This window comes from Gadus chalcogrammus, chromosome 21, assembly GCF_026213295.1.
Source record: "Gadus chalcogrammus isolate NIFS_2021 chromosome 21, NIFS_Gcha_1.0, whole genome shotgun sequence".
Classification (NCBI taxonomy): domain Eukaryota; kingdom Metazoa; phylum Chordata; class Actinopteri; order Gadiformes; family Gadidae; genus Gadus; species Gadus chalcogrammus.
Genome location: NC_079432.1, coordinates 9,741,022 through 9,756,181, shown reverse-complemented (window position 1 = coordinate 9,756,181; position 15,160 = coordinate 9,741,022). Strand labels below are relative to the sequence as shown.

The window sequence follows — 15,160 nt, the reverse complement described above, 5'->3', positions numbered from 1 at the left end:
TTTACAAGTGTCTCCACATAGCTTTCAGATAATGGTATGATGGGACATAACAAAACAGAATAAGACTATATGAATATTCAAGAAGACGATTAAAATGGCCGGGTGCTCACCATGTTGAGCTGTCGAGGGGAAGGTCATCTGAGCTGACCGACCCCAGACGCATCTGGAGGTTCTCTGCTAGAGCAAAACCCTAGAACACACACACACACACACACACACACACACACACACACACACACACACACACACACACACACACACACACACACACACACACACACACACACACACACACACACACAATAAATGACACGCACGCAACAGTTTGGATATCCTTGACTGCATTAGGTGTAATGAAGTTTTTTGAACTTGTTCATTGATTTTTATCCTGAAATCAGATTTGTAATCTGAAATTGATGATTGACGTAAAAAAACAAAACAAAATGTTTTCCAATTGTTGTTTCATGCCAGGAATATGAAAACTGCAGTTACTCTCTCTCTCTCTCTTTGTGTCTTTGTGTGTCTTTCCCTCACTCTCTCTCCCCCTCTCTCTCTCTATGCCCAACTGTCACCCAGAGACCACTCATGGCTCATTGAGTCGCTGGTAATTTTCCACCACCAGCCAATCCACGCCCGGCCCGAGCTTTTAAACCAATTGAATTGACCCGGTGGCGCCAGCAGCGCACCAGCGGTATAACCTCCAAGCGTTTCCCTGATGGGGAACTCAATACAAACCCGGTAGAGCCGCCTTAGATGGGGATCAATTGAATCAGGGCAGCATTTGATCAGAGCCGTATTGTAGCAGCAGGACGACAGCAGCCTTGAACGGTCAAGATGAAGAAGGAGAACAGGGAACTAACATGGACAGTGTCACACCTGGTTCCGTCCACTAGTTAAAACAGTTGGTTGGTTATTTTTCGGAGTTGGAATATTAGTGGTATCCGGGTTCTTAGAGCTGCTGTTGCTAGGCTACTGAGGATGAGCATTTGGGGAATTTTAATATAAATTGATTCCAGTTTGTTATTTATATCTCAACTTCCTCTCTGTGTTTTTCTCTTGCTGGGGGGGTTCCTCCTGCCTCTTGTGCATGTGTGTGTGTCTGCGTCTGCCTGCCCATGCGTCTCCCCATACCTGGCAGGTGGAGTCCGGGGTGAGAGACCCGGGGCTACTGCCCCTGTGCCCCAGGCTCCCGGGGCCCCCCAGGGCGGCTCTGAACCCCTGGGGGGCGGTCTGGGGGCGGCGGGGCGGCGGGGCCACCCCCTCCGGGAGGGCGTGCCGGGCGTCGGAGTAGGGGGGCGGCGGTACGATGGGCTCCGGGTACGGGTGGCTGTAGGAGCCCCCCCTCTTGGCGGGCTTGGGGGGGCTTGCCCGGACCACGTTGTGCAGGGACACGTTGGTCAGCGGGGTCATCGTCAGCAGGGAGTCCTGGTAGGCCCCCGGGAAGCTGCTGCTGTTGCTACGGGAGACGGGAGACGGGGGCACGCAAACAGGGTTTACCGGACAGAACTACACACGCGGGAGACCGACGCCGGGTAGTAAACGATGAAATCAACGGTAACAACCACGTCCTCGTTAAGGACGAAATCATCATCAGCATAGACATCCTCTTCATCAACAACGTTATCGTCAACACGGAAGATGTCGTCAAAATCAAATTCTTCCTCTTTAATGACGTCGTCGTCAACAAAGATGACATCATCGACAACGTCATGATCGACAAAGTTATCGTCAACAACGACATCTTCGTTAATAATATCATCAACAACTTCATCAAGAATAACAACATAAACGGCATCAACGACTTAAGTGTTAAACTTTAAATTTATATCATGTCGGCCAGTCAATACTTTCAAAAGTAAATAATATAGCGGTCTATGAAGTACATGTATTACACAGCTTGGGAATTATAATTATTACGTATCCAGCTGTTTCTCACTTACCTGGGATTTGTTGGTTGAATTCAGTCAAAACCATTGAATTGCACAGTGTGTGTGTGTGTGTGTGTGTGTGTGTGTGTGTGTGTGTGTGTGTGTGTGTGTGTGTGTGTGTGTGTGTGTGTGTGTGTGTGTGTGTGTGTGTGTGTGTGTGTGTGTGTGTCAGTGTGTGTGTGTGTGTGTGTGTGTGTGTGTTTGTGGTCTGAGTTCTATAATCAAATGTACCATAACAACGACAGTTAGAAGAATGATGAAATAAAGAGCTGTACGTTTTGCTGGTTTCCGGGTCTTCTGAAGAAGGGCTCTCTGTTTTAAATTGGATTCCAGGCTTCCTGTCCCGAGGAATCTGATCAGAAAACAAACAAGACCAGAGAGAATCGTTTTTTTGATGGTGTAGACCTGCTGTAAAGATGATAGATTGATAGAATATGAGTATACTATAATATGTATATAAAATAGTTTCAACTCTCTCTCATCAAGCACAAGGCATATCAACATAGGATCATCCAAAAGATATTTCTCCAAAAAATGTACGAATATAAGGTACAAACAATTAAACATTAAATATATAAAGTGATTTATTAAAACATTTAAAAAGTAATAAATGACACACCAATTAAATCACCCACTGCACATCTTCATATGAATTTAATCCACATTGCTTTTGGACCACAGGAGACTTAGAGTCTTACTTTTAGTCAGATGTCTGGAGTGTAAATTCTCAAACTCAACAACGCAAAGAGAAGAAAGGCTTTTACTTTGTAGTATTCGTAGAGCATGCCCAGGGCTCCGGTAGCTTCCTCATCTCCGTTCACGCTCATCATGGCCTTGGAGGCGGCCGTCAGCGGGCTCTCTAGGAAGGCCCTCCACACGTCGTCGTCGTCCTGGTAACCGCTCGAAACGCCCTCGTACGATTGGTCGGCGGTGAGCGTGACCACGCCCCTCTTCCTGTTTAATATAACCAATTGGATACATAAAGATAACGATTGACAACATAATATTATGAATACGTAAACACTCCCACACTACTAGAATTATATAAATATTGTATTCCTGAAGGCCTACTATGTTCTGAGGAGGAAAAATGCCTTAAGGCCCCCTTGACTTCGGGTTTAGTCAATCTGACAAACATATTTTTTATAGTGCTCATTTGAAATCAAAAATAAACCTAGCTCCATTTAACTAACCTCTGCCAACAGACCAATAACACAATTGCACCCAACAATAATGGGGAGGTATGTGTGTTTGTGTGTGTGTGATGGGTGAGAGTGATACTATCAGGCAGAAACCAACAGTTACTTCTCTGAGGAAAATCTGAAAATGCCATTAAACGTTTTTTTAAATGGGTTTGTTTTAACCTCATATAATCTGAAAAACATTGATACCAGACTAAAATTGATTTGTATCAACGTTTTCTCACAAAGGGCATCATCACTAATAGGCCTACATTTTAAAGTGTAGGCCTATCTGTGAATTCTATGTTAATTTTACGAAATAGTGCATCATCTCCTCTTTATTCAATAGTTAAGGAAACTGACATTTTCTTTTTCGAAAATGACAAATAATATGTTTGAATAATATATGATATGGTTGGCAATTATTATCAGAGAACTAAACAACGAATCATCTAACAGTTAGAGCGGGAGGCGTCAGGGGACGTAGCGTCAAACCAACACCAGAGGGCGTAGTTTCACTGAAATGATTTTGTAGACCAACAGGCCATTAATGTGACATTACGTGACATCACATGTCATTATTGATTTTAGTGCTGAGACATATTATTTTGCATTAATATTCCTGTTTTCAATTATTTAAAGAGTGTACGAAAGTAGTAGACATATAAAGTCTACACATACGAGAGAGGCAACTCCTTGGACCGTGACTCTCTGAAAGAATGAAAATGTGATTTATTCGCCCTTAAACCAACTGGTAGCATGTTGTAGGCCTACTACTTCAGCTTAGTTTCTGTTTAACTAATTGGAACGTAAACTTTTACATGAGGAGGAAATGATCCACAGCATGCAATGAAAAAAGAAATATCTCTAACGTTACACATACACAGAATCAAAGGAGAAAGGTTAACGTGTCCCAAAGTAGTCATGGACATTTAACCTATTTTAATTGACGTAATATAAGTTGCCAACTATGTGTTAAGACAGGTGTGGAAAACGTTTCTTACTGCAAAACCAAAGAACACTTCCACCCTTGTTGCATATGCCATCAATAACTTTTGGGACTCATTTGACTATAACGATGCAGCACATACTGTCTATTATCACATATAGCGAACACAATATCAGTGTCGACGTTCAGCATTAAAAACCCAAACACCGAGACTTGAGCAGATTTGGCGAGCTGCGGGCCCCGTCGATGCCTCCACGCACAGACTAGGTGCTCCGGTACATCTCCAAGCAGACATAACTGGACGGTTTGGGTCTGTGAGGTATCTTACCTGGCAGATTCCTCTGTCATCGCGTCGGACTGGACTTTCTCGTCGCTGAATCTGATATTTTCACTACTGTGAAATGCAGTCGAGCCGCGGAGACCAAACAGCCGTCCGCTTCGTATGACTGAGAACGAGTTTTGTCTGCTTTTCTCGCTCCCGAGAGAATTTGGAAATAGGCAGGTGTCCAACCGGTTTGTTTTGAGGGGATAACCCTGCGTCTGACGATTGAGTGAAGTCAGGGGGCAGGCTTTAAATCACTGTTTGGACATGACATGAATAACATGAATTAGAAAATGGTCAGGTATCCGTTTTGGGGAAACTGAATTAGTATGTATAGGCCCCCTCGCTACTTGCCCTTAATGCTTTGTTTCAGGCTTTTTGAAGTCAGTCTTACTTAATTAGTATGCAAGCCATCATAATTATCTTTACTACTTGTTTGTCTTTTAAACCATTCTAACTTGTGTTTCGGTTTCTGCATCCCAGAAACCTTCTTGTGCAGCACTTATTGTAGTTGCGCCTATTATTTAATTTTATGCTTGGATTGTTTCAAACCTCACATGTTAAGTAGCAAAAAGCCTACTCAAATTATTTCTGTAAATTGTAATGTAAATTACATGTAATATGTATAAGCTTATATTAACATGTATAAAACGAATTCTATAAAACGATAAAGCGATATAAGAATCGGTCTGTTTTCTAAACAAAATTTCCCCAAACCATTATTTAAACTTGTTATAATTAAAAGTATATGTGTAGGCTAGGCTTACATAAGAGTCGAATAACTTCAATATGAACAATTGTAAAGAGGGATGAAAGCAATTACCGATGCATGGACGGTTTCTGGAAAAGCAGGTTATCAGTCAGGGTTAGTTAATAAAAATACTTTTTTTTTTTATATATAGAAAAGTTTGTACAATCTCATATGGACCTGTAATACATTGGTTTAGAAAACAAAAACAAAAAAACAGTGGTGCTATGGCGTTGTTTCTGTTGTTACTGTCCTATGGTAATAAGGCACACATCAAGCTTTCCTTTTTCTGCTGCTCCCAGGCGAGGCGGGTTTCCCTCTCCCTGGGTCAGGGCTGAGGTTGGCCCTTCCTGTTTTTCTGGTTCCCACCCCGCTCCTCCTCCTCCTCCTCCTCCTCCTCCTCTCCTCCTCCTCTCCGCCCCGGCTCTTGGAGGAGCTCTGCGTTCTGCCGAGCAGGAGGCGCTCTGCCCGGAGCACCTCCTCGTGGACCAGCGCCTGCTTCACCCCCAGCAGGAAGGAGAAGAGCTCCAGGAGCCAGCAGTACATCTTGGGCAGCGTGGCCCGGTCCTCCTCAAAGTGCCTCCTGCAGGCCCTGGCCAGGAGACAGCAGTCCACAGCGTTAGGTTCCTTACTCGCCTTCACATTATGACATTGTTAGAGCTGTGGAGCCGTGACATTGTAAAAGGCGCGGGTGTATTCACATGGGGTTAGGGCTAGGGAGAGGGTTGGTTCAAGGTTTACCAAGTAAGAGTAAGGAGGGGAGGCAATTCCAAACCCGGAGGGGAACGGTCTAAACGGTTGTCTAATAACCACGAAGACCCGCCAGTTTGGGGGGGCGCCGTCACACGTCAACATCAAGGGACGGTTACCGAAATACTTAAAGAAGGCTGGAGGAATTCACAGAATGAGCTGCAAGAATGTTCCACTTGGCCTTGATGTCTCTATTGTACTGAAATGGTTTTTTTACACATAATTAACTCTCCATTTACATATCATTGACATTCTTTAAACGGTGATTCCACTATAATCAAAAATAATTTTGGATTAATAATAGATCGTATTTTCTTCTCTTGCCTTCTCATTAACTGATGCTTGGTTAGGATATTTGCATAGAGCAGTTAACAAATAAACTGACCCATGACCGTGGCTTAACCTGCTGGCCTCCGAGGGCAAGGTGTCATGAACCCTAGCCGCTGCTTCATGACCAATAGACCAGATGTTAGGTAGGACATTCAGCTTGGTATAAGCTTTGTGACTTGTTTAATCTATTAGCCTCAAAATGGTCATCATAGGTCCAGTATAGGTATAAGATACGTTTAGTTTAATATTAAGTTAAAGGTTTTTCTGAGTGTGTGAAAGTCGTTTTGATAGTTTAGATTTAATAGTCCTGAATTGAAATGTGTGAGCCGTGTTTGTGTGTGCCGTGTGTGAGCCGTGTGTGTATGCCGTGTGTGTGTGCCATGTGTGTGTGTGTGTGTGTGTGTGCCTGCGTGCGTGCGCCATGTACGTGCATGCGTGCTTGTGTTGGCGATGTTACAGCAATGCATCATGGGAGCAGTACCAGGAATGGCACTTCTTCAGCGGCGGGTGCCAGTAGGCCTCGTTGACGGCGGTCTCGCCGCCCCGCCGTCTCTTCACCACGGTGTCCAGAACCGTGTGGCTCAGGCTGGGGCCGTCCCAGCCCGCCTCCCCCTCCCCCCCCCCCCAGCGGAACCTGAAGCTGGAGGGGGGCCGGCGCCTGGGCTCCGCGGGGGTGCCGGAGAGCCGGGTGAACGCCGTCCGCAGCTGGTCCACCATCCCTGCAGCGCGACACAGCGCAGGGACGTACCGGCGGGTCGTTTACATGATCAGCACGCGTCAGGCACGACGGCCATTCATAGCGCTCTACTGTAACCTCGGCTGGTTTATTTGATGGATTTGCATGTCGTGAGGCCACTCACACCGGCATGTCGAGATATTGCAAAGTATTTCAATATATTTATGTGATTTAGTAAACACAAAATCATTTCTTGTTTTGAATTAGTACAAAAAATGTAAAAAAAGTAAAAGTATTTTTAAGTCTCAAACAGCACATTGCTTTTAACAGCACACACATGGGCGAGCACAATTTACGGGTCTACCAGCGTCACCTTTTCCCTTTCATCAGCAGACGAGCGGGAGCTGATACCATGAGGAAAGCTAGCTAGTTATGTTGTATTACATCAAGGTTGATAATGGCAGTAGCCAAAAAAGTACGTTTCCTAAAAGTTGCCTGGTTCAGCCGTCTCGGACGAATTGGGATTCATTTCACGAAAAGGACCGAGCTGCGTGCGTTACATTGCTTATAAAACGCTGTGTTTGATTTCAATTGTATGACGTCATTTTGAAACAAGTCACGAGAAGGGTTTCATAGATGAGGCGGGTGCAGGTGAATCAATCAAGAAGTGGGAGAAGGAACGCAGTGGGTTTTCAGCACTATCTGCCGTCAAAATTCTAGTTAGAGAAGGCAGCTATAAAGTCGCGTAGTGTCGTAATTTATGTGTATTGCATTACATACACTCTATTAAAAAAAGATTCTTTGCGCTCTGTGACAGTAGATAAAAACTGAAAGCTATTCCACCATTCTTGCTTCCAAACACTGCTGAAAGGCAGCAGACTCACCCCAGGATGACATATCCGCCCCCGAGTTAATCCTGCCTGGACAGGGGATGAGGAAGGAATGAAAGGTGTAAACGTACGTCTCTTTTTGATGTAGGAGGCTTTCCTCTCCCAGGATGGGTAAATGGGCTTCTGGGCTGTCCACTGCATCCTGTCAAGGGATTTAAAAGGCGTGTTTTTATCTGTAAAGGGTTGACAGGTAAAGCCTTTCGAAAATCGTACCTCTAATCAGGAAGTGACCCTATAATGAAATCATGAATCAAATGTTGCAGACATACGACAGATCAACCTACCAGCATATCGTACCTTGCCTGGTACAATAGACTGATCTATGCCATCATACATCTGGGTGGACACGCCCACTTCGGATGTCAATGAGGGTGAGTGAGATCAAACGAGTGACACCGTGGGGGGGACCCACCTGGCCGTGTGGTCCTCCTCTCTCCGACGGGCTCTGATCAGCGCTGCCTGCAGCAGCCGGTACCACCGCCTCATACTGAAGTTACGCTGGTCTGGGTAGGAGGAGGGGAGGTGTGTGTGTGCGTGCGTGTGTGCAAAAAAGAGACAAGACGATCATTATGAAACAATTTCTTTGCTTTTCTGCAAATCAAAAACGGCAAATCGAATGGAGCGTGTGCACAAGAGCTCCTGAACAGGCGTCTGTCTGAAGGCTCATCCCGGCACCCGCTGAGAAGGGAGGCTTGTTCTCAGGTTAATTGACAGGTGTGTCACGGAGATGGAATGAGGTCCGACAGCGCGGACAGGATTCCTCGCCGTGAGGAGATCTCAGATGTCATGAGCGTACCGGTACATCACACTCGCAAAGGAGGAAGGATTGGTGAACAACAAAAACCCACTGGCTGTATCTCCCAGGGTAAGAAAGAATAGGATTTCTGGGCCACAAAGGAAACTCATCCGTGATATCTGTGCTCTTGTTGAACTTCATTCTGCACCCAGTGTCAGGCAACGGTGGCTGTTAACAGCCCAATATTACCAAGATAGACAGTGAGTGAGTGAGTGAGTTAAGTGTGCGACCGTCAGGCCGTGAGAGTGAATGAGTGAGAGGCACAGATAGAGGGAGACATACCTGGATCGTCTTTGTTCTTAGCAGATGCTCCATTGGACAAATCCCTGAGAACACACACACCCAGGGCATGTTATAAACTATACAACAATAAACAACACATTAATCACATCGTCATCTTGGTTCTAAGTAAAGGTAAAGAAAAAGTGAAGTGATATATTAGCTTTTTCTTTTATTATTATAGTTCTACTAATTTTTCCAGGTTACTCCCTTGAGATGACAAATCTATTCATCAAGAGAGCCTTGGCCAAGTAGGGCATTACTTTATGTGCATTTTGGTAACGTCGCCAAACCAATGAAATAGTACAGTTACAGTGAGCGTTGTCGGTCAATCCTAAAAGGCTTCTCCCTGTTCCCGGGTGTTGGCCTGAATCCTACACGCGAGTCAGGATCACACTGGGATTCAAACTAGTTTCAAGCTTGTGAGTTTAAGTCTAAATTCAAACGGACCTCATGAGGATCGCAATGAGGAAAGTGACCGTTCTGTACTTTTAAAACAACAAGGTCTGGTCTCGTCCCTGAGTGACAGAACAGAGGGGGCGGGGCTTACCATTCGCTGCGGTCGTCCACGCCAAACACCATCTTCAGGGTGACCACGATGAGCGCCGCCGCCTGCACGTCATAGTAGGGGAGGCGCGACCTGGCTGTGGGGTCAAAGGTCAGGGCAGACCCCTGGTCCAGACCCACCAGGGCGATGACCCGGCACACCCAGGGGTGGAGCTGATCTGAGGCGGGCGACAGACGGCCGTTAGATAGGGCTTCACCGGGGGGGGGATGACACCATTCAAAACAGGAAGTATCAACGAATAGTCATCATTATTTATTTCATTCTGAATTGCATAAAAAAGGTCAAACTGAATACATTAGAGATATACTATTTCAACTGTATATAAATATGTGACTTCTTCCCACTCCTTTTGGAAAATGTTATTCCAACCCAGAAGTGTTGTCATTTATGCATCTAATTATGCTTTCTATTTTGTGTAAAATCATTATTTTCTCAATTTCTGTTTTTCAATCAATCACTATTATTATTTTTGTCTGCAAAAGCGTATGTATGCTGTGTCTGCCTGCATGCGTCTGCCTGCGTGTATTAGTGTGTCTTCCTGTGTGTGTCTGCCTGTATGTGTTTCTGCGTGCGGGGGCGCCCCCACCTGGCAGGTTGAGGAGCAGCAGGTAGCGCATGGTGAGCAGGGTGGGGTGCTGCAGACACTTGAGGTCCACGGGGGGGAAGGAGGGCAGCTTCATGTACACCGCCAGGCCACACGCCTCCTGGTGCACCGTGCGGTAGGAGGGGATGGACTGGAGGCGCACACACACACACACACACACACACACACACACACACACACACACACACACACACACACACACACACACACACACACACACACACACACACACACACACACACACACACACACACACAAGGATAATAAGGACTCTTTAATAAAATACTAATACTATATAGAGACTGTAAAAATAAATAAAGACCATGGTTAGTAATCCCTTGGTCAGGGATTGGTCAGCTTCCAACTGACATCTCTATCCAGAACAGACATTTATATGAATGAGTAGGTAGGGGTGGGCCTTCATGGACGGGGGTGAAGAGAGACAGGAGAGCCTGTTGAGGGAGATAGGGAACGACACCTGGGGAATCGAACCTGGCGTACCTGGAGGAGGTGTCTCGACGACCCGGTCGGTGTGACAGTGTGTTGGGCCACCAGGCTGTGCACCAGCATCAACAGACATGCCTTCTACGAGTGCACCCTACTTATAGCAATACAACTCTTGACTGTGATTGGTGGAGGAGCTGATCATGTGACCTCACCTGGACTCTGAAGACGGGCAGGTCGCGGCCAAACAGCTTCATCTCCTCGGGCAAACACTCAAAGGCGTTGATGAAGGGCAGGTGTCCCTCCCGGACCAGCCTGGGGGAAACGGTATGTGTGAGGGTGAGCTTTGTCATGTGTTGACAAGGGCCACCAGATGTGTGGGAAAAAACGTTCAAAAAAGGACACACAAGTCAAAATCATTGTACTGGTGGAAATGGAACCTTCAATAAACCATGTCTGGAGAACACATACACTTATTTGAGGTCTAAATATTGTCTAGTCGAGCGTTTATGTCATGTTCATGTGTGAGTGTCTTTGTGTACTACTGTATATATGTATACTGTGCATGTGTCACTGTGTACTCTGTTTGTGTGTGTGTAAATGTGAAATCTGAAAAAGTGAGTGTGTCCGTGTATTTGGAAAGTAACGTAAATGTATTTGTAAAGCACATTTAAAAAACAACAGTTGACCAAAGTGCCATAAAAATAAAAAAATAAAAAAATTGTGTACTGTGTATGTGTCTATGTATTTGTGTACTGTGTATGTGTGTCTATGTATTTGTGTACTGTGCATACATGTGAGAATGTGTGTTTTGTATGCATGTGTGTATTGTGTAAATATGTGTGTGTGAGTCAACGTGTACTGCGTATTTGTGTGTGTGTGAGTCTATGTGTACCGTGTGTGTAAGTTTGTGTATCAGTACATGTGAACTACACGTGTTTGTGCCCTGCGTGTGTGCACTGTACACGTGTGTGTGAGTCTTTGTGCACTCTGCCTGTCCCCGCCTCTGTGTGCGTGCTACCTGAGCAGGTCCGCCAGGGTGAGGGCCTCGCGGCACCACAGCAGGCCCAGGTAGAGCAGGGCCAGGGTCTTGTTCATGCTCATCAGCCCGTTGGAGCGCCTGAGGCGCAGGGACAGGTAGGTCCCAGAGTCCTCGGAGCCCGAGGGGTACACCTTGTGGCGCTTGGGCCGGTCTGCACGGAGCACACAGAGGGAACACACACACACACACACACACACACACAGACACACACACACATGATTGTTGAATATTGTCACATTAAAACAATTCAAGTCTAGTAGGAGGTCCATCAATTTTTAAACTCAGATTTCGGACCTTTCGATTTTTGCAGATCCCGATTTTTATTTTAAGAACTTTAATTGAGCGGATACACATAAAAAGTGGAACTCTCCTTTAATGGAAAATATTACCGGACTCAAACATTCTCTAAACAAAAACCGGTCAAGGTTACTGTACCGATCTTCAAAACTGCTTTTTTTTGTTGTGTGCAATACTCTTTTTGGAAATAAAGAATAAGTATGTGAGTGAAGAGGGAAGTCCTTATCTAACGTTGCCTTTCAACATCTTTCTGATCATAGCTTGGAAGAGTTTAATTTCCATAATAAATGAGCGCGACAGGAATCATCCTTCGCCCCCAGTCATGGTCGATCACTGAACGACTGGCCCATTCTGGCTCTATTGTTCTCCTTTGAGTCATGCAACAAATATGAATAGGAATCTGAGCTCTGGGTGCTTATTTTTACTCTAATCTCATGTATTATACTTGATATATTTACAATTACAATTAGGGCATTTGGCAGACGCTTTTAGCCAAAGCGACTTACATCGGTTAATACACACATTGACACACCGACGGCAGAGTCAACCATGTAAGGCCACAGCCAGCTCGTCAGGAGCAGTTAGGGTTAAGTGTCTTGCTCAGGGACACATCGACACCTAGCTAGGAGGAGCTCTTGTAACCTTTCGGTTGCAAGACAACCGACCCCTATATTTAGTCATATAATCTTCAAAATAATTTATGGTCTATTATTTTATTCCGGAACTATATTTTATCTTTCACACGTCACGGTTTCTAATTATTTGCTCGTTCCATTTCATGCTTTATTTCCTCATGCAGTTAATTTATATTACGTTTCACAATTTTGACCTTTAGCTTTAGTGGGGAATCAAACCCTCGGACTCACCCTCATCACTGGAGGCCCCACTGGTTGAGGATATGGCTGAGGGCCGGCCCTCTGTGTCGCTGGCTGAAGGACCCCCGTCCGTCTCAAAAGCCGACAGGCTCCCCGGACTTCCCTCCATCTCATTGGCTGATTGGCCTTCGGTCTCATTGGCTGAGGGCTCTCCCTCCACCTCTTTGGCTGATGGACCGTCGGTCTCGTTGGCTGAGGGACTTCCCTCCTTCTCATTGGCTGAGGGCTCTCCCTCCTTCTCATTGGCCGATGGGGCCCCTGTCTGAGTGGCTGATGGTGCCCCTGTGGAGGTGGCTGATGGGGCCCCTGTAGGAGTAGTTGATGAGGCCCCTGTGGGAGTAGTTGATGAGGCCCCTGTGGGAGTGGCTGATGGGGCCCCTGTAGGAGTAGTTGATGAGGCCCCTGGGGGAGTGGCTGATGGGGCCCCTGGGGGAGTGGCTGATGGGGCCCCTGGGGGAGTGGCTGATGGGGCCCCTGGGGGAGTGGCTGATGGGGCCCCTGTAGAAGTGGCTGATGAGGCCCCTGTGTCATTATCTGAGGGGTCGGTGTCCGTGTCTCTGGCCCCAGGGGGGACTTTAGAGCTCAGAGGGTTCTTGGTGTAGGCTTGCCGGCTCTTCTGGAGGTACAGCCTCCACAGCTGACACAGCACGTCGTCCTGCAGGGCCCGCAGTGAAACACACACACACACACACACACACACAGTTCAGTTGGTAAGACGAAAGAGCACACACACACAGGGTGTGCTGTGGTTGTCTACGTTAATCTGGCTCCTCTGTGAAGGATGTGTGTTAGAAGGTGTGCAGGTGTGTCTGTCTGACCTTGAATTGTGAGTGCACTCCCAGGAGGATCAGAGCTTCTGCCTGGTGTTTCAGGATGAACTGGAAACCTTCACACACTTTCCACTTCCGCCCGTACTCTGGAGGACGCACAAACACACACACGATAAGGTACTGACTCTTCAGACAGTCATGTAAAGCTTGTTTTCTAGTGATGTTTACTAACCAACAACCCGTCGTTGCCTAGAAGAGGTAAGGTCTGTGATTCTGTTGGCATAGTCCAAGAATGTGTGGTCGGCCACTTCAGCTGTTTTCTGATGAGTTTTTGAACAGATAATGGTACATTAAACACTATCAGGACATGCATAATGTATTGCAAACAGAGATGCAGGTGCCGTTATTTTTATGTTTTATTTTTTTATATAGTGTGAGTTTATTCTCTAGTCCGTGTATGCTGACATTTTGGTTTATTGTGTGCTGCTGTCCCAACAAAATTAGTCATGTAACCATTTATCTTCTAAAATACACATCCACAATTGATTTTGATCGATGGATAGAAGTAGACAACCTTTGTCAACTTCAGTTGAAGTAACCTCACATGAATGACAGCTACTTACATCAATAACATTGTGGCAAGACTTGCAGTAGTATTTCAGATCAGCGCTAATAGCCCAGTTTACAGCCGAGCACACTGCACATGGGACAACGTAGCCCGCCTGAGAGATGTGAAAACAACCATTACTGTTACTTACAATTCTAAATATTTAAGCTCCATTAAGGCATATTGACAAATGCAATTAATACGGAAACCACGGTTGGGTTAACTCACTGTTTCGACTTCGTCCATGTCATATATTTTTATTTTATAATAACTGCCTTATGAAATATCTTCACTCCAGTGAAGCCATGATGAGAATAGCTAGCACGTTGGTTTGTTTAGGAGTCGAAAAGATATGACGTATGACTGTGACGCTTGTTCCGGTGTGCGTTTCATTTTAATTCGTCCGACAGGCAGTTTTCTGATTCAAACAGATTAAATCCGATTTTAGCATCCACCTACCTAAACCTCAAATGTGATTTTACTTTATAATTCAGATAAGACTGGAATATTTAAGTTTAATTCAACATCATCTTAATGTAAATAATGCTTTTATGTATTTTCAACTCACGCAAAGTAACTGAACAACTTCCAATGGTTTTCTTACGTTCTGCCAACAGAGGGCGATAAACATACTACCAAATAATATTTCGATTTTGTTTAAAGTGAACCACTTTAATATCAACGTTAAAAATAACAATGCAAACAAGAATCAAATAGTAAAAATAAACACAGCCATACTCAAGCCAAATTGAATCAAATAGTTTTGGTTATATTCCTCCGCCCGGGGCCGATATGCTTCTGTGGTGAGGTCATATGTAATTAATGTCTCACTTTTTATTTATTTATCGCTCTCCCTCTTCGATTTTAATCTGTTTATGTCTCTCTTCTATCTCTATCTATTAGGTAACATCACAGTACATTACATTTCTATAACAAGAGATTTTACTTGTTTAGGGTTAGGGTCTGTCTGCATGTCTGTCTGTCACTCTCGCTCTCTCTCTGATATACCCGTTAAACATTATCAGATGAATGTTTTACACAGCAACACTCTAACCTTTGCATGTATTCACATCCAGGAAGTGAAACCTGGGTCGCCATGGTAAC

At 45.2% G+C, this 15,160-nt stretch overlaps 2 protein-coding genes across 2 annotated transcripts in view; both read right to left on the bottom strand.

Annotated features, from left to right (window-relative positions):
- LOC130374439 (grainyhead-like protein 1 homolog) overlaps nt 1-4,470 on the bottom strand; it is a 17,490-nt gene extending 13,020 nt beyond the window's left edge. Inside the window, exons 1-5 of the mRNA XM_056581197.1 lie at nt 4,387-4,470; nt 2,693-2,882; nt 2,204-2,280; nt 1,132-1,456; nt 111-190 (exon numbers count right to left, since the gene is read on the bottom strand). Coding sequence (XP_056437172.1) covers nt 111-190; nt 1,132-1,456; nt 2,204-2,280; nt 2,693-2,882; nt 4,387-4,406 — 692 coding nt within the window. The 5' untranslated portion in view covers nt 4,407-4,470. The remainder of the gene's footprint in view (nt 1-110; nt 191-1,131; nt 1,457-2,203; nt 2,281-2,692; nt 2,883-4,386) is intronic.
- A 795-nt stretch (nt 4,471-5,265) lies between these two features.
- Nucleotides 5,266-14,413, bottom strand: taf1b (TATA box binding protein (Tbp)-associated factor, RNA polymerase I, B). Its single transcript, XM_056581196.1, has 14 exons — nt 14,285-14,413; nt 14,073-14,171; nt 13,682-13,769; nt 13,498-13,595; nt 12,671-13,334; nt 11,487-11,658; nt 10,681-10,780; nt 10,004-10,151; nt 9,400-9,574; nt 8,853-8,896; nt 8,187-8,277; nt 7,846-7,916; nt 6,690-6,927; nt 5,266-5,720 (listed from the first exon to the last, which is right to left on the bottom strand). Exons 1-14 carry the CDS (start codon nt 14,300-14,302, stop codon nt 5,402-5,404), a joined length of 2,325 nt encoding a protein of 774 aa, XP_056437171.1. The 5' UTR covers nt 14,303-14,413; the 3' UTR covers nt 5,266-5,401.
- Between the last annotated feature and the right edge of the window lie 747 nt (nt 14,414-15,160).